Source organism: Chinchilla lanigera, unplaced genomic scaffold, assembly GCF_000276665.1.
Source record: "Chinchilla lanigera isolate Chin_1 unplaced genomic scaffold, ChiLan1.0 scaffold00038, whole genome shotgun sequence".
Taxonomy (NCBI): Eukaryota; Metazoa; Chordata; class Mammalia; order Rodentia; family Chinchillidae; genus Chinchilla; species Chinchilla lanigera.
The window spans coordinates 19,551,190-19,571,858 of record NW_004955439.1 but is presented as its reverse complement, the minus strand read 5'-3'; the positions used below and the strand labels follow the sequence as shown (position 1 = coordinate 19,571,858).

The following is a 20,669-nucleotide window of genomic DNA, read 5'->3' as shown; positions in this document are numbered from 1 at the left end:
TTTCCATTATACATATGTACATACTTTATGTTTATTGATTTTCACATAAAATACATGTTTCTGTGGGTAGTAGTACAAAAACCTTGCAAAGTTTGAAGTCTAGATCACTGTTCTCCAAAATTTTGGTTGAGAGCTATTTAACAATAAAAAATAAAAGGAAAATATTGAGAATAAATACCAGTATTGATTTAATACAAGTACTACTTCTATTTTATTTATATTTAAATGCATACATATAAATAAAAAGTTTAAAGGATGACACAGAAAGGTAGTTTAGATGGTAGGTGTACAATTTTCTTCCTCTATTATATTGAATTATAATCAGAAACCCATTTCCTTTTAGGGTACCTCTCAAATCCCTTAGAATACAATGATCAAGTCCCAGACTACATATTTGCTCAGTAAGATACTTTATTTTAGTCAAGAAGCACACAAAGAATTTTACTAATTATTCATTAATGGGCTATTTAATAGTACAAACTATTTTAGAAAGGACTTAGAAGTGGTAACCACAATGCAGAAAGCAGCCGAACAGAAACAAAAAGAAACAGAAGCCTCAGCATGGGGGCTACTGGCATTCCTACCTTTATCACTTTCTAGCAAAGACAGTTGTATAAATCTGCTCCTGGAGCATAAATGTAATTTAAGATTTTTAATAAGAACTTTGCTCAATAACTTTTAAGGTAGTCACTTTCACAATTGTGTGTTTATATAATATTTTATACTTCCTATAATGCTAATGCTTGATTCAAATGAATTATTTCTATAATTTGTCAATGTATCGATGTAGAAAATGTCAAAAAGAAAATCAGATTTTTAGTTTTTAACCACAAAACTTCAATTAAACCTCAGTTGCAGCTTCAAACTTCCTGTATGAGTCAGAAATTTCTCGAATCCATTCTGAAACTGGTGGGGACTGGGAAGAAATCACATCTACTACATAGCAAGAATTGCCAGTCATTTTTACATAAAATCTTAATTACTGTTGATCTCAGAATTATTTTTTACTTTAAATTGAGAAACACAGCTCAGCATCAAGCAGATCAGATTTGTGACTGAGCAGCACCATCTAATTACAACTTCATATTCGTCCCATAGCTCCTGAATCATGAATGTGCAGTCAGGCTTGCCATGTGGAAACTGAACTATAAAGGCCTCCAACACACACCTTTCTGAGGAGACTGCCAAGTGTGCACCTAAATTCTTCTTTTCTCTATGTTCTTAGCCTTTATCTAGGCCATATTACCGACACCCTTTGCAGATGGGCATGGCCAAATGGCTGTGTCTTACTTTAAAGAACCAAGAGGTACATGCTATCAACAGGTGTTTAAGAAAGATACATGTCTCACAATTTCAGTTCTTTCTCCTCTGCCTGTTGACTCTAAATGTGGGGATCAGGCTTGATCATGAAGACATTTACAAAATCCCAGTGAGACAGAAATACTATTTGGAAGATATTACCTGAAATGCCCACCTTGGGCAAGAACTAAACTGCAATCATGTGTGAGACATACATTCTTGCATCTATTAATTACAATAATTTAGTATACCATAAAAATAAAAACTTTTTGTAGAGGCCCCAGATCTTGACTATCCTCAAAGACTGAGATATGACTGCAAATACCATTTTAACTAACTGCACCTCAAATAAGATTACTCCATGTTCACTTTTAGAAAGGATAGAAATGTCAAGAAGGTCCCTCTAAAATACTGTATTTGCTAGTAAGTTCCAGATTTTAAAATTAGGTGCTTGGTAGAAAGCCCTTATATTCTTTGTGCCTACAAGGCTTTGATGCACAGGAAACCATCAGATACTGAATACAAGGGAAGGAAGTTTTAGAGAATGGAGAACAGATGTATGTCAAGGAACATGGGGTAGGTTAGCCTTACATACAGAGTTTCTTATATACATCAGCAAAACGTACATATTCAGGCTTCATGCTTAATTGCCCATGTCTGAATTTGGGAATATTTTTACTTGAAAACTATTTCAGAACCTAGAAGGTAGTGTTAGCAGATAAAGTAGGGGTTGAATTGTGTTCCTCCCCCAAATCAAATGTGGAAGCCCAGCCCTAGTCTCTCAGAATGTGGTGGTAACTGAAGACAGGGTCTTTAAATAGGTGACTAGGGTAAATTGAGGCTATTTAGGTGGGTCTTCATGCAGTCTGGTTGGTATCTTAATAAAAAGCGGAAATTTAGAGATGAACACTCATACAGGGACAGCCACACGAAGCCACAGGGAGAAGGTACACACGTGCAAGGCAAGGTGTGAGTCCCCAGAAGGTATTAACCAAGCCAACATCTTGATACTGGACTTCTGGCCTCCACAGCTATGAGAAAATAAGTTTCTATCTTTTTTTAAATTTTTTTTTTATTTTAAAGAGTAAAAGAAGGATAACATAATAATAGTGGGGCTTACCAAATACAGACAAAGTGGTAGGAAATTATCAATGGTTATTGTTTTACATATTGTTATCTACAAGATAGTTTCTCAGGAAAACAAATAGACAAATAATAGTGAGTTACAGACAAAAGAGGTAGGAGATTATCAATAGCTGTTGTACTATACTTTGGTATCTTCAAAGTGGCTTCTAAAGAAAATAAACAGAGCTATACATGAGTAACCTACTGAATAATCATTAACTATTCTCAATGGTTGTTGTAGGAAACACATAATAATAAACATACATCCATTTACAAAATAAGATAGGAATAATACAAACATTACAGAGTTATGGTTAGATTAGTTGGAAAATATCAATGGCTGCTGTAATACATGGTGGTATCTTCAAAGTGGTTTCTCGGGAAGACAGAGAAGGTTTCTATTGTTGAAGCCATCCCACCTGTGCTATTGTTTTTATGACAGCCCAAGCAAATAATAGAGTAACCAATCAGAGAAGAACTGTTACATATCAATCTTAAGAAAATCTTACTCTTTTTTCTGGTGGCAGAAGGGGGAGAAGAGACCGTAAGAGTGATATAAGACAAAATGATACTACTTCCCTGAATGCTCTTCTCATTCTCCTTCATCTGAGCATTTCAAGTGCTTTTCAAAGTTGTTTCCCTGTGTAACTATCTAATTCTGACATAGATAATTTCTGGTAAAGTTCTCAAAAGTAGAAAATAAAAAAATATTAGTAATTTCAAACTCCTGAGTAGAATTAGTAATAGAAGATGTAAGATAGCCTGGATGGCTTTCAGATTTTACTGCACAGATGTAAAATAATTGCTTGGTTCGGGAATTCTGTATTTATATCTATACTGACAATAGAATATTAAATGACTCCTCCTGCTAATTTGGTATGCATTCAAAACATTAAACTTTTTCACTGTCCTGCTTAGGAACTAAATGGCCTAAACTCTCATGAATATGTAAATCAACCTCTCTAAGCACATTATTAATTATTTCAAAGATGGTTGGAGGTCACCGGCTCATACCAATTTCTATGCATGAAGTCTCATTAACACAAGATATCACATAGCGAGGAAGGATAAAGTTTTATCACAGTTACTGAGTGTGTTCGTGTGCATGAGAGAGAGAATGGCCAAAGTAATGCACAGTACTGCACACAGCACCAGCAGGCTCTGAGTACTTGCCTTTGGAGGATGATGGTGGGGGAGATGGGGAAGGAGCACAATCTATAACTAGAACAATTTAAAAACAAACACCTGTCTGACTTGGAAAGTGTGTACAGTATTCACAATCTAAAGCAATTCCTGCTTCAAACTAGCTTAAATTTTCTTTACCTGGAAGCTACATATGATTTCCTCCAGACACACATGGTTCTTTCTTCCACAACAAAGTAGTGCCTAGCTGCAAAAGTCTGTAGCCTATGAATATACAGCCCACATCCGTTTTCCCAAGATACGAGAGAGTGGAATGTGCTGCACACTGCAACACTGTGCTCAGGCTTGCTCGATCAGCTCCTGTTCCCTCGTTTTCAGTGATTCACGTGCTCTGATCCAAACCCTGGGACAAGCTAAGCGGGGACTTCCCACAAGACACAGGTGAAGTAGATGAGAGCGATACACACAGCACTGACAAAGGAAGGAAAATCTTCAGCACAAGCAATGAGCTGTGCTTTTTATGCTTTATAATCATAAGAGCCCAATTCTTACAAGGATGCAAACAGCCAAGCAACAAAATGTATGCCCATTCTTGCAGCATGTTTTTATACTTCTGATTGTTTGCTCAAAATTTAACTGATGACAAAGCTAATAAACTACACCCAGTAAAAACTAAGATGAGGAAGATAAACATACAGTGCTAGTGTAATGAGCAAATGAACAACAATAAGAATGAAGGCATTGAATGTCAGAATAATGGGCACGTGTGTTCAGAACTTTGTGACCAGGAGTATGACTGGAATTCTCATGCTTCTGGAAAAAAATTTGGCAAAATCTTTCAAGCATCAATTGAAGTCAAAAGCAGGTGAGTCTTCACATTGTTTAGGGAAACCCACGTAGGCAGTGATGCTATGAAGAAAGGTCAGGATAGTAGTCATTCTGAGCCAGGAAGGAGCAAACTGTGACAGGGGAGGTCACACAGAGCAACTTGGGTGCTGGTAATGTCCCTTATCTTGGTCTGGGTGGTGGTTACCCAGACTCTCTATCACTGCAGAAGTCCTCAACTATGTAAATGTGTCTGAAGCACTGCTGTGTACACATGATGTGACTCCTCATAAATTTAAGACTATGGTAAACCACTTAAAATGATATACTTAAAGGTTCGTTAATATTAACTGTCTACTGTTCTAATCTTTCCAGCCTGTGGACAGATCCCTCAGAAAGCACAGACTCGATAACTGTGCTCACTGGTACAAGGCAAAGGAATTCGGAGACATATTTTAATAAATAGAAGGGAGGGCCAGGGATATAGCTCGGCAGCACAGTGCCTTCCTGGGAAGCACAAGGTTCTGAGTTTGACTCTCGGTACCAAAAATAAATAAATAAATAAACAGAAGATCACCTAAAATAGCTATTTTTGAACAGTTCTCTTAAAACACAGGCATCTTTTCAGATCTCTTTGGATAAGAAATAATATTATATTTTTAAAATGATTTACATTTGGCCTTATCAAAGCAACTCTTGAGTTCCTTTTTAACCATTTAATAAGATGTGAGAAAAATGGAAAAGGGAAGTTTGGAAAATAGATGTATAAGCAAAGTCAGAATCACGTTAAAGTGCACTTGGACATGGGGCTCCGGAAGGTGAAGGGGGTGGTGCTCCAGGGACCATTCACAAAAGTGTCAAGAAGCAGTCATTGCAACTCACTAAAGACCCATGCCTCAGACAAACATAAAATCTTGTTCGTGTTTCTGAGGTAGATTCTGCAAAGGTGGTGATTCCGGAGCCAGGCAGATGACTGAACAAACAGGCCCTTGTTGATCTAGCTGGAGTGAGCATGGGAACCCTATCAATTTTGTTCTACAGCTCTTTCTCTAGTCCTTGTCCATGTACCAGTCACTTCTGGTGATGGAGTGACTTGACTGAGTGTTGTTCCTGTTGCAGGCGGAGAGAGGAAAGCTGAAAAGCCACTCAATAAATTGTGCCTTCCTCCGTCCTCTCACCCGGATTAGGGACACTACGTGCTTACAGGCCTTGTTTGCTTTCCTTCCTGGGTATATGGCCAGACCCTACCTCGCACCCACTCCTTCAAGCCCTTGGTACACACACTATGTGGTTGATTAGCTTATTCCAAAAGGCTGAGTTTTGTTACAAACAATGTGGGAAGGAGTTAGAAACGCCATTTCTGTGCCTCTAAGCTATCCCCAGGTCGGAGCACGGCTTGCTCTGGTCCTGTGCTACCTGACCGCATGAAGAGGGCCCAGCAAGGACCTGAAGGAAGGGAGGATGACAGAATCACTACATGGCAGAAGATGCAATCAGGTCCTGAACGATCAACAGTACACAGCCAGCCCACACTGGACTACGACACAGGTAGAAATAAGTCGCTGTGAGAAGCTACTGCGATTTCAGTGTCGCTTTGGCTAGAGAAGCTAGGCTGCTCCTTTACACTATCTTAACAATGCCTTTTACTCAGTCAAAGAAGTATCAAAGTTTCTAAACCATGAATTAAGATGTGTTATGTACAAACCAATTCCCTGCAATGAATATAATCATTAGCTACTGCAAACTTGTACTAACAAAAATAATGATTAAAAAGCACTTCTAACCCACCTCCCGAAACATAGAAAGAGGTTTAACATTTATCTCAGAAAATAAAAAGGTTGATTTAAGTTCAAATGACTTGGGTTTGGATTGCAAGCACATCAGGAATTTAAATCCTGCTTTCAATCCTGGGGCTGCCGCTTCATAGTGACTGTTACAATTATGCAAGATACAGAACTTGCCACAGAAGAGGCTGCACATATCAGAGAGGCAGACAGACAGACAGATACACACGCATACACACACACACACAGAATGTGAGTGTGGATTGGCTTCTGCACATTTTGTTAATATTTTGGAACTTACAGTATGAATTGCCAAATTGCTTTTTGGAAATTTATGAATTTATATTCTTACTTCTTTTGAATGTGCACCCATTATTTTATATGTTATGCTTTAAAGTCACAATTCTTTAGCAGTTAATTTTGTTGAAATTTATTGTGTGTATTGACCACCTATATATCTTTTATGGTAATTTATCTTTTAATATATTTCTCTGCTTTCCCGAGATGGCTTTAAGAATTACAGAGTTGATTCTTTGTGTATATCTGGGAGAGCAATGTTTAAGTCAAGAAAAGAATCACTTCTGTGGTAGTTTATGTTTAGCTACCTAACTAACTGTCTGGAACTCAGATTTCTTGACTCTCCAGGCATCAGGAGGATCTCTGTACCTCTGGAGGATCAGACAAATAAACACAGGGGCAACGGAGACCCTAGGTCCCGATGGATGGCGGTTGCTGAGTGAGCACCCTGGATGGAATGGAAGTTGCAGCTTAGGTGAGATGAAAACCGGAATGACATGAAAAGTGACTTGGGGGCAGAACATTAAAATGTTAAATAACAACAACAAAAACCTCCCCAAAGCAGATGCACTTACATGACACTAATAGCAAAGCCAAAGGTATGTCATAGGGAACATAGGACCTATTCCCTCAGAACCCCAAGGCCACAGGAAATCTGTGTTGTCAAGGCTCAGTATGGAGGGGTCTTCAGTACAGATGAAGATTGTGCAGAGTCTGCATCGTGTGATTTCTAGAGCAACATTCTTAAATAAATTAACCAAATCCCTGAGCTTCAGTGAGTGACAGTCAGTGTTAAGAGCAGATAGAAAGGATCCTTTGGCATTTCAAAATAATTCCAAACATGAAATGCTAATAATAGCAGATACAGAAAAGATACAGCAAATATTTCTGAATAATTACCATGTTTTCCCCATACTTCACAACTTTATGGAAGGGTTTGTTAGAGGTTCTGGAAATAGGCCATTTTACCTGTGTTTGCCAATCTTGTTTTCAGTCCTGTCAACATTTATTGAAAGACCTATGCTGGCTATCAAGTCGAATCACTCACAGGCAAAGTAGACCTGGGCAGAAGGAGCAGTTTTGCATTTATTATATGCTATGGTCTCCCCTGCAAAATACATATTGCTCAGAGAATGTGCACCCTTTTGTGGGGACTAGATGGATGTATACTCGTAAGCACTAAGAATGGCACCTTATATATGGTAAACACTCAGGAACAGCTATAATTATTCATTCTTGAATCATAAGGAAATAAAGTTCAGTGTCCTGCCCTCAGAAAACATAAGAAAATTCTAGTCAAACAAGAAGTTCACACCAAGAGGAAAGGTTTGTGTGTGGGAGGAATTTTAAGCCGGTTTTAACTATTCATCATAACAATTTTGTCAATGAAAAAGATTGGTTCATTGTTGATCAGTCATACTGCAAGAATATAAAAGTCTTCAAGTGACCTTTGAAGGCATTTGGCTCAAGGAGCTTAGAAGACTAGATTATAGAAAAAAGAGAACATCTTACTATACAAGTCTTGGAAACAAGAGGAATTAGATACTGATAGAAATGGATGTATATGGACACTGTTAGCAGGACATTTGAAATATAGGTCTTTTAGCAATGCAATTACATACATACGTAGTTACAACACAAGCACATACATACATATACACACACTCTTTCTATGGGTTCTGTGACACCTCTGTAATTTGAAAATAATTAATTCTATTTAGAGCGTCTGTGTTTTGATAAATAGTCTCAGAAACTGATCCTAGGTTTTTAAAGATTATTTTCTCATACTGTTACTATCCAAATACTATTACATGGTTCCCCCAGAATAAAGAGACAATAATGAATGCTGGGGAAAGGGTCATTTTGTTTGGACTGAACAAGGTGGAGAGGAAGGAGTGGTAAATAGCTGCATTTCCCACCAAGTGGGCAAAAGCATTGCAGAAATTTGCCAGCACAACGCAGTCTTCTCCTCCACCTCAGCTTTCAGAGCATTAGTAACCAGGATGCCTAGCATTGTGATTCATTCTAATTTGTGGATTTGGGAAGTCCTTTCATATATGCATTTGCTTGTTGGTTGTATTACCTAGTGGCAGGAATACAACCAGGAAGCAAACTCAAAGAACTTATTTACCAATAAATATGTCCCATTTACAGCTTCATTCAAACCCTATGGTCAGGAAAGTCAAAGGGGGGATGTGAACTGTAGATTCTAGTTCCACAGTGATGCACTTCTCATGGATAGATAAGAACTGTGTCCTTGAAGAGATCTGATAGGTTCAGGGATAAAATGGCCTTGACTACATGAATAAACCTTCTTTTAATTTTTTGGAGGAACTGTAATCCAAAAATTTCTGGTAGCCATCACAGTGGTGTAAATAATTTGTCTAGGCATTTTAAACTCTGATGGTGGGAAGGTCACTGGACCCCCTCTTCAGAGAAACCAACAAGGTCCAAAAACTAAAGAGAACACCAGGACTGTCTCAAGACCCAGTCATTTTGGTGCAGTCAGAACTGCTGATGCAACCAGGAGTCTCCAGGAAATGTCTAACAGCCCTGTGTGTGGCATGGTGGGCAGCATGGTCCAGGCATCAGGAGGATCTCTGTACCTCTGGAGGATCAGACAAATAAACACAGGGGCAACGGAGACCCTAGGTCCCGATGGATGGCGGTTGCTGAGTGAGCACCCTGGATGGAATGGAAGTTGCAGCTTAGGTGAGATGAAAACCGGAATGACATGAAAAGTGACTTGGGGGCAGAACATTAAAATGTTAAATAACAACAACAAAAACCTCCCCAAAGCAGATGCACTTACATGACACTAATAGCAAAGCCAAAGGTATGTCATAGGGAACATAGGACCTATTCCCTGCTGCATCAGTAGGCATAGGACCCCTCCCTGGGGCTGACCTCTACAAGGCTGTCCTTCAGTGCATCCTTAGTTTCTCTGTGGAGCTCACAGTCATTCTGCTCATCATATGTAATAGCAATATATTTTACTTATAAGAGTCATAGAAGTTGGCATACTCTTTTAATTAACTCCATGGTGGGAGAAGATTGTACCATCAAAATAATGTATTCAATCAATTCTTGTTTCTGATAGAATACTGTTTCGATTTATACTTTCATAAGTTTTGTTTTTCTATTTCTGTTTCATTATCATTTTATTGTATATGTGTTATTCTGTGTTTGATATATTACGACAAAGTTTGTTAAACTGAGATGGCCAGATGTGTGTAAGTGAATAATGCTTGATAATTGGTTGATTTATGTATTGGATTACAGGAAACATCAAGTTAGTTACAGAATGTCCAAATACATGTTTCTCTGTGAGTATACACATAGATATAGATATTTGCACATATAAATTAAATATACTCTTTATGGAAATACATGTATGTTAAAATAATATTTAACATTCTTGTTTTGAGCATTTAACCTAATGGCATTTTATAAGTCATTATTTTAATGCAGCTACATAGTAAGTTATGGAACAGGTACTACTGTATTATCCTCACTTCACCTAAAATGAAACCAATGCAAGGTTAAAACCTCTTGCCAAAAATTACAAAGCCACTGGGATTCAGGGCAAGGATTTGAACTAGGTTTCTCTGAGGCTCTGTGTACATGATGGGATATGTGCAAAATGACTCACTGGCTTAGGAGGTAATATTTAGACTTATACAGTTATTATCTAAAATAGAAAAGCGACCTTCATGAAGACAACATGCAGACTGGTACTGGGGCCTTCTCCTGTCCTAGCTTGTGTGTCCACTGAGCATGTACAACAGAACAGGGGACAGCAGGACTCTAAGCCCTCTCCTGCCTATTACCTTCAGTAGGTGACTGCTCTTCACTAGAAGAATCATGGATAAATTGTCTCATTTAAGCTAAGCAGTTTAAAGCAGAAAGTGACTTAAAAATAATCCTGCAGAAACCATTAATTGAAGATAGAACCAATACTGTTGGCACAAGAAGAAAGAGAGAACCACAAAGCTGAGGTTGCAGGAACCATCATCCCTGAGGGGTGACCCTGGCTAGACTGTGTCATTGGTCTGAGGCACAGGCTAAGGAGTACATGGAACTGTTATGCTTAGAACACATCTAAGTGCCAAGCAAGGAATAAATGAAGAGAGCCTCTATTGAGCAAATACTAAGGATAATTAGGTTAGTTTTTAGACACACACACACACGTACACACACATGCAGTCCCTAACGTTTGAAAGCTTCTTTATACATAATGTGGGGAAACATCTATAACTGGAGCCACAGTAAATTAAAATTTTTCAAAGTTTAACATAATTAATGATAAACAGTACTGTGAAAACATCAGGTGGAACTACATTTTCTTACATTAGACACTATTAGGGTTGTATTTTAAAATAGGTTGAAAATATGAAAAAAAAAACAAGTACTAGAATGAAATACACTATGTAGAAGGTTTACTACATGGATGGATGATGAGGCAGTGTTTCTAACCTTTCTCAGTTTGTAGTTATTTGCTTTATATTTTTAATAGAAAAATAGACAAATATGTAGCTTTTAAGTTCTCATAAGTAGGAAACTTTTAAAAAATATATGCAAATTTCTAAGATTTATGTTTAACCAGTAATGAGGTAGCAATAATCACGCAGTTATTTTAAAAATACTGAAGAAAAATTATAAAGTAGCATATTTGAAATTTATTCATCCCCTGCCTCACCCACTATTAAAACAAAGAGCTTAATCTATGAGTGCTTAAGATTCTAAGGATGTCATTGACACACTTAAAAACAAAATAAATTAATTTTCTAAAAGGTATTTAAATCACAACTAGACAATAGTTGAACCTATACCATGCATTTTTAATGATGTAGAGTTTGAGGAGGTAAAACTTTCTCACAGAGGTTGCTAGTTACTTCATAGCACAGACAGGCAAAACTAAAGCCAATTTACACATGTTCTTTGTGAAAAATTAGCGATCCAAGTTTGCTAACCTGGTGTGCTACATAGATGACATTTTTGCAAAGAAGATGTTCATTAACCTGTCCCTTGAAGAAAAGGTGATACTTTTAAAACAATAAAGAAAAAAGAGTTTAAACATGTAAAAAAAAGTGTTCAATTTTTTTTTTTTTTAAATAAAAGATAAACAAATGGAAATTCCACATCTTATGTGACTAGGAAAACAACAACAATAGCAACAAAGTTCTCTGGCTCCTCCGCTGGTGAGGCAGGGGAGGAGCTGTTGTTCTTAGCCTTGCAGGTGGGAATGACAAGTCACAGCTATTGAGAAGGAATCTGGAAACAGTAAATAAGTACACATTTTCCTTTTTCTACAGTAACACCTCCTACAGGGAATCTATCTCAGTGATACGCTGACAAAATGAAAATATATGTGCACATAACTCTATTAGTTATAGCAATATTTGTAATAAAAAATGAAAACTACACCCAACAATAACAGGAAAGTAAAGTATATTTATATACTTTAGTAAACCTGCTACATAGTGTATTTCATTCTATGATGCTATCTTTTACATGGAGAAAATATTTATATACTACTTAGAAGTGATCTCTAGAATATAATACTTTATAATGGAAAAAATGAGGCCAAGAAAAATGTACATGGATAACTGTGTGTTATGGTTGATACACTGTGTCAACTTGGGGAGTCTAGAGGTTTGGCTAAGTGACTCAGCAGGAAGCCAGGGTGCTTACTTTGTATACGTCCTGAGCCTGTGGCAGAGGAGGGCATGGAGATTATGTGAGAGCTACATGCCCCTTAGGTGGGGGTAGCCTGTTTACAACGTAAGGGAGGGAAAAGAAGCTGCTTGGCGCCATCCCTCCCTTTTTGCTCTGGCTGCTTTGCCGTTCGGCTGCCATTCCCCCCTTTGCTCTTGTTGCTTTGCTACCTTCTGCCTCGGAGCCAGCCAAGTATGGACTGAAACCTCCACAAACTGTAAGCTAAATAAACCTTTCCTTCCTTCATTTTGGCCATTGGGTATTTTGTCTCTGCAATGAAAGAAAAGTAACCAAGACACTGTGCTGATATCACTTAGTAAGAAGTTTTTTGCCAAGGGAGAAAGCAGTAATAATACTGTTTTAAATGAAAATTCCATAAACTTAATTTGAGCTAAAAATACATACAGTATAATGAATATTGTAGTTTGTACTTTAAAAATGTGTCTCCTAGTTTCTTCAACTTAGCTGGAAACAGTGGCAGTCAAGAACAATGAGCACACAGTGACCTCGAGGGCTGTTCCTTGGATGGGAACATGGCTGGTTCCATGTCACTGGATAAGAACCATGGGAAAAACCTACAAATCTTGTTATGTTACAAACCCTGGCTAATGGGCATTAGAGGCTTTATTGTAGAATTTTTCTTTAGTTTTGTATGTGTGAAATTTTCTATAATAAAAAGGCCAACACTTAAGATGATTGAAAACTGAAACTGATTATTGAAATGTGTCTTAAGTGTGAAGAGAAGACTTGGAAGTGGGCATTGAGAAGTGTCTCCATAGCACGTGCTTTGTGAAGAACAGAATTTACCGATACAAACCACCTCGTTAGAAAAGCAGAAGAGTTTCCAGTCTGCACATGATTACTTCTCTGGATTTTGCAAGCTTTTGTTAAAAATATAAAAGCATAATATCCTGCAGTGAATTTTCCTTGATATTGTGACACATATATTAAGTGAACCTCAATAAAAAAACTGTACTATTTGGTAAACATTATTGAAAAATAAGTGTCATGACTTAAAGTTAACAATACAGTTATCCTGTACTATTGGAATCTGTCATTTTGAGGTATATTTTTATTGAAATTAAAACTGAATACTGAAATTAAACTTAAACTAGACCAATGAATGAGGGTAGAATATAGTTTCAAACTAGAATTTTCAAAATCAATGAAACATATATAATCACATAAAAGTCACTATATATATATACACACACACATACAGAGAGATAAGGACTACTCTCATATTCCATACAAAATTTAACTCTAAATGGATCAATGACCTAATATCAGAGGTAAGCTATTAGAAGAAAACATGGGATAAATCATCATAATTTTGTTTATAGCAAGAGATTATTATACTTCACATCACAATAATAAAAGAAAAATAAATAAATTTGGCTTCATCCCAATTCAAAACTAGTTTTTTTAAAATCAAAGAACAGGGGCTGGGGGTTTAGCTCAGCGGCAAAAGCGCCTGCCTGGCAAGCGCAAGGTCGTGAGTTCGGTTCCCGGTACCGGAGAAAAACCAAAAAAACAAAACAAAACAAAAAAAATAAAATCAAATCAAAGAACATTATCAGGAAAGTGAAAAAACAATCTGCAGAAGGGGAGAAATGCTTGTAAATCTTAAATCTGATAAGGGTCCTGTATCCAGAATATGTCAAGATTTTCACAACTCAGTGTCAAAAAGACAAACCACCCTGTTTAAAAATAAGGACAGTACTAAGTAGATATTCCTGGAAAGAAGATTATAAATGGTAAACATACACAAGGGAAGATATTCAACATTGCCAGTCACTAAGGAAATGAAAATCAAATCTGCTGTACATATTACTTCACATTTCTGAAAATGACTAGTTAAAAAAGACAATAACAAGTGCTGACAAAGATTTGGAGGGATAGGAAGGTGTGTTTGTTGGTGGAGGCAATATAAAATGGTGTGGCACATTTGGATGAACTCTCAGTGTTGCAAAAGGTTACATACAGAATTCTGCTTCTACACAGATGAAGAATTATGACCACCCAGATACCCGCACATAAATGTTCATAGGAGCATTATTTACAATAGTCAAAAGGTGGAAACAACGCAAAGTCCCATCAACAGATGAATGAATAAACATTTATGGTGAAGCCCTATACTGGAATGTTACCTAGCCATAAAAAGGAGTAAAGTACTGACATAAGCCACAACATAGCTGAACCCTAAAACAAAAATAAGGCTGAGTAAAATAAGGCACACAAAGGCCACACACTGTATGATTCCATTTTAAGCAAATATCCATGATAGGCTAATTTATAGAGACAGAAAGCAGATTAGTGATGGACAGGGCCTGGGTCTAGGGTAAAAGGAAGTGACTGACTCGTGAGTATGGGTTGCTCTTCTGAGATAAGGAAAACATTTTGAGATGAGCAGGAGGTGGTGGTGGTACATCATTGTGATTGTGTCAAATACTATAGAATCATTCACATTAAATGGTCAATTGTATGTAATATTAGATTCATTTCAATTAAAATAATATTTGTGATAATAGTATAGTAAAAGTAAAAAGGTTTTATAATGTTAAATAACAAAAATATATTAAATCTTAAACAGTTCAGATTTAACTCATTCTTCTTTAATTTTTTTCAAATATGTTCTTTCATACATACTGAGTATGTGCTCAACATTTTTAGTGCTGGGGTACACAGTGTAAAATCTGAGTGTAATTGCTCCAAATCCAGATAACAAACCCAGAACTTGTAGGGTCAGTCTATCTACAGCGTATTTCCTTCCATAGCTGAGTTATACTTCCAAATTTATTTTCAAGGATTTAATAGAAGTTATACATTTTCTAGTTCAACACAGTACTCTGTGATATTTTATATCTTTTGAGATCCAACCATGAATATTTCTTACTCAGCAGTGACCAAATGTAAATTTCCAACCCCTATGAATTAGATACATCTAAGATAGTTTTACTTCAGTGGCTCTTTTTCTGTTCTTAGTTAGCATTAAAAATGCAAAAAACAAAACCAAAAACCACCAAAGAGCTAGACTTACCCACACAAGGCAAAGAGTAGCCAAGCTCAGGGTCATGGACAAACTGCCGATCGTTGAGTCTGGTCACACAATACAAGTGAAAACAGTCTAAGCAAATCACGTGGCGATGGTTACACGGGAAAACCAGAACAGGGCTCCTGCACAGATAAAGAAAAATGTTTCCAGTAGGGCCTCTATGGGTGGAAAAACAAGGTATACTTTCAAACAATTTCTGTAGTAGTGCTTAGACTACACAGCTGCTTAGAGCTGGGCTAATAGGTACTGTTTTAGGCACTTTTCTGATTGCTAAGACAAAATACCTGGCACCCAAAGTCGTAAGAGGAAAGGTTTATTTCAGCTCACAATTTGCAGAGGTTTCAGTTCATAGTTGGCCGGCTCCAAGGCAGGGTAGCATGGCAGAGGGGCATCATGGGGGAGAAACAGTTCATGGCAGGAAGAAGGCAGCAAAAGCAGCAAGCAGCAAGTAACCATAGCAGCTCTTTCTGTTCATTATATTCTATCCAGGCTACTCAACATTAGGGCAGGTAGCACTCACACTCAGAGAAGGTCTTCCAATTGTCAACTTGCAGAACTATGCCAAACCAATCAGCATACTAATTTAGTATTCACATACCCTTGATCCCAGCATCACATACTTTAGATCCAGCCATCTCTGAGAAGCCCCACCTATGACCATATGAGGCTTTGAGAGGACATCTAGACCAACCCATAACAGGTACCAAGGCTGCATCTAAACATTGGAGGCACCCTATAAACTATTTAGAATGCTGATGTGTCTAGTTTACATTTTTATGTCAATATACTTATCAATCAATTGTTCAAAACTTCACTTAAGCATAATCACTTTCTGGAAGTGTTCCCTGCTGAATAACTGCCAATTGACTCACTAAATTACCCCATCCATTTTATCTGTTTCTACTGACCATTATTGCATCATAATACTGATGAATTTCTTCTCTCCAATAGACTATGATCTCCTTAGAAGTAGGTACTGTGTCTATGTTGGTATTCCCATACTACTAGGAATTATAAGATTTTAAATAAATATCTCTTGAATTTAATTTTACTGATATGTAAAATCTGAACTTCCCCAACATTAAAAGAAAATTTATGACTGCACCAAAGTAGGCATGTTCAACAGTCAGTCACATTTTGTAGGCAAATAGAAAAGTATAGAAATAAAAATCATCCAACCAGGATTTTTCTACTGTAAGAGTCTGTCTATTATGTCACCTCCATTCCATTCAAATATTCAGTTTCTCAAATTATAATCAATCCCATATACAAATTTTTGAATTTCCTTTGAACACTTTATAGGAAAATAAATCTACTGAAAAACCATGTGGTTTTGCTGGCAAATTCAGTATACATGTTTCTGTCAAAAAGAAAAAAATTGAATATATTAATTTGAGATCAGTCCAAAAGCAATCTTAATAATAAGAGCATTATTAGAGTCAATTTAGATAAGTCTATTCCCTATGTAATGATAACAAAATACAGAATAAACATGCTCATTTGTACCTGATTCTTAGCAGCTTTAAGAGCTCCTCAAAAGCCTTTTCACTAACAGAATTGATATTAAATTTTAATATTTTAGAAGATAGTTTCTTAGAAACTAGAAGCTTTCAAAAATTCTGTTACCCCACTTATTTTAAAGCTATATCTATTACAAAACAAAGTGGAAAAATATTCCACTTTGGACCGTTAACATATAGATCTACTGGCAATTGGTCAGCTTATTCTGAACAAGAATCCCTATATGTTCCATGTGTGTCCCTTCTCTGAACCTACTAAAGTCCTTTTATAGCTTTATTCCCTACTTCCAGGGCCATAATTAACTGGGCATAAACCGCTCCAAACTTCCAACCTTTCCTCTTTTAACAAATTTCCGTCAAAGATGATAAAATATAACATTTTCCTCTTTCTCACCTGTCATCCCCTTAATGCACATGTACACACCTGTTTCATTCACTCTGTCACCTGATATAGTTGCTACATTTACCTTCTTCTTTCATATATAAGTTATGTGAACATTACTTTATTTTGCTTTGACACAGTGACAGACTAAGTCTTACAGACATCTAATCTGATCTCAACACATGGAAATTCTGGAGAAAATATTAGAACATCTGTAAAAATATTCACATAGAACAAAACTAAAAGAAAGCTGAGAGACAGCCCTGTAGAAGAAGCAAAAATAAAAACATAAAGTTACAGCAGTCAGCTACAGTCAGACTTAAATATGTGGCTATAAGGTATGGATATAAGATTTACATAAGGAAAGATATGTAGTCATCAAATTTTGATTGCACAGAAGTTAAGAGAAAGGGGAATTAATGAGTCAGGATGGTTCCACCAGGGAATCTGAGATGGATTTAAAGGAAGGTGATGGTCCGATACTGGAGCACTGAAAGTAAAAGTGGTTTCTGGGTAGAGGGAGAACACAGACATGGAGAATTCTTGAAATAAACAATCAGATGGGGTGATAGAAACAATACATCAGGAATAGAATGGGAGAAAAGAAGAAAAGATTTGAGGACAGTGCCTGATTCTGGTTGAGTATAGGAGAGACTCTAGATTGTGGGACCAATTGACAGATTCTGCTGTGGTCTGAATGTGACATGTGTTGATATATTTACTACCAGAGCCGTCATAGTATTAGGAGGCGGAGTTTGAGAGAGGCATCAGGTCATGAGGGTGGCGCACTTTGAATGGAATTAGTGCCTTTATGAGAGTGACCTTAGAAGTCTCCCTTGCTCCTTCCACCAGGTGAGGACACAGACTCAATCTGGTAGCAGTGGATCTTGGACTTCCTAACCTCCAGAACAATAAGAAATAAATTCTTGTTATTTATCTGCTGCCCAATTTCTGGTATTTTGCTATAATAGCCCAACAGATTAAGGAAGTTTTTAAGCATGGGAGGGGAATGAAGTTTTAGTAATTTTAACTCTGAAAAAAGTTTGGAAGGAAAGAAGCTGAAAGTGAAAAGTACTGGGAGGTCAGATTAGCAATTTAGGTATGAGCTACTAAAGAACTGGACCACAGTGTGGTGGTGACTACAGGGTGGAAATGAAAAGATGGATGGGAGTGACATTTCTGAGGAGGACTTTTCAGGACTTATTTCTCATGGGTCTTTTGTTCCTCCTGACATTCCTCTGTGCCCTTTGCTCAAATTATATATAAATGTTAATTGATCAATCTACAAATGATTTTACCCCAATAAGCCAGGTTATAGAGCAGTTAATTAAAGGTTAAATAAAGTTCTTAATCACATGTACAAAGAATTATAAATGCTTTACTTGAAATTACTGAAGTTATTTGTAAGCAATGGTCCCTATGTTTTTATTAAAAGAGTAATCCAGGATATCTGCTTGTTAATATGTTTTCCTTCTTTTATTTTTAAAATAAATTTAAAAAAAAATAAGAGTAATCCACAGACCCTTTATTCACAGAATAGTAAGCATAATTGCAGGGGTTTTAGTAAAAACAAAAATGGCAAATCATCCACAAGTATTACATAAAGTAGAATAGCATTGCGCGGTATTCCAAACATATAAACCCTGATAAATTAGATCTCTAGTATCTGTAGAAATGTCATTGATGTTTTCATATTTACATAGTAGCATGTGAAATTGAATCTGCTTTCTAGCTCATTTTTCACTCTCTCTCCTTCTCCTCATCAAATAAGTCTCTCTGTTGCTCTTTAACTTTTCCTGCATGTGCCTCTTCATTCACACTCATTGAGAGAGAAACTGTGGTCCCAACTTCTCAATGAATGTGACATACATTGAATACAATGTACTAGAAATTTCAACAAACATCAGATAAGGAATTGAGTCCAAAATCTCAGAGAAGTACAAATCTGGTGGAGAAGCAGGAGGACAAAAACAGTTGTCATACAGGGCTCAATATCTTAAGTTGTATAAAGACATACAAAACATTAACAGGTTATGGTAAGCAGCCTCCAATCTGCCATCCATGATCCTTGTCTCCTGCGTTATTCACTTTCACAGTGAGTTGATCTATGTGCATGGGGACAGTTGCAGAAATGACACTATATGACTTTAGATACCCATCAGAAAAGACATCTCGGCTTCTGTCTGTGCTCTCTGCACATCATGAGCCCTCTAGAAAGTGAGCAGCCCATCATGAGACATTCAAGCAGTAAAGGAGCAGCCTGTCTGGTGAGGAACCAGGGCCTCCTGCCCACTGCTAGCACTGACCTCACAGCCACTTGAGTGACTCACCTTTAAAGTACTTTCTCTATCCAAAGGCAGCCCAGCGTCGGTCACAACCCTGGCTATCATTCTAGCTCTAGCTTTAGGAGACAGCCTGCTAAGTGCTCACAAATTCCTGCCTCACTGGAACAGTGCAGGACAAGTCAGTGCTTCCTTACGCCACTGACTCACGGGGAAAGGTGTTGCTCAGTAGCATGGCGTGAGCACAGGTTCCAAGGGTGAAGAAGTCACACTTAGATACACATCAGAAGTAGACTCTGGGGGTAGTAAGTGGCACTGATGGAGGATCACATTTCAGTGAATGGAGATTCATTGCTCTGGAATGAAACTGCACTAATTCCATTCGAAAGTGCGCCACCCTCATGACTTGACGCCTCTCTCAAACTTCACCTCCTAATACTATGACAACTCTGGTAGTAAATATATCAACACATGTCACATTCAGACCACAGCAGAAACTCTCAAATGATCCCACAATCTAGAGTCTCTCCTATACTCAACCATCATCCGCCCAAAGAAGAAAAAAATTACATAAAAACATATGTATTCAGAATTATCTGAAAAGCAAAGCAGGCTAGATTTAAAAATTTAAGTTAAAATCCCTTGAGGAAATAAAAGTAAAATTTTCTCACTGGTGGGAGAAAAATCTTCCAATTTAGTGAACATTGGAGCCTTTCAAATTTACATGTTGTTTTATATTGTATTTTGTTTGTAAAACACTAACATAAATGCTATGTTCCAGAGCAATCTTTTAAAGCTCTCTACTAACTCTCTGCACATGGCAGCTCTGACTCCTGGGAACTTAGTATAGCACTTTATTAGATAAAAATAATTAGAAGAGAAAATCCACACCATTAAATAACTCAAATTTATTACTTTAACAACTATCACTTTAAATCTCATTTAGTTAGAGATAGCTTACAACCAAACAAGTAATAAACAACTGTAATGCCAGAAATCAAATGTGTGTTAGTGTGAACCATACTTAGCAAAATTACCTACTAACTGCCAAATGCTCTACTAACAAAGGAGTCTCCAACACGGCACCTGCCCCCAGAAAGGCTAACGATGACATTTAGGTACGTGTATGTTGTAGGAGTTCGTTATTGAGCAACCCTGTCACTGAAGAGGTTGCAGATTCAAGATAGTAATTGATAGACTCAACTTTTAGAAAATCAAAACTTAAAGTAAGTTTCAATA

At 37.1% G+C, this 20,669-nt stretch overlaps 1 protein-coding gene across 4 annotated transcripts in view; it reads right to left on the bottom strand.

Moving 5' to 3' along the window:
* Window positions 1–20,669, bottom strand: part of Park2 (parkin RBR E3 ubiquitin protein ligase) — a 1,289,129-nt gene that overhangs the window by 381,500 nt on the left and 886,960 nt on the right. For all 4 annotated transcript variants that reach the window (XM_005390686.2, XM_005390687.2, XM_005390688.1 and 1 more), the window contains exon 7: window positions 15,232–15,368. In XM_005390686.2, coding sequence (XP_005390743.1) covers window positions 15,232–15,368 — 137 coding nt within the window. The remainder of the gene's footprint in view (window positions 1–15,231; window positions 15,369–20,669) is intronic.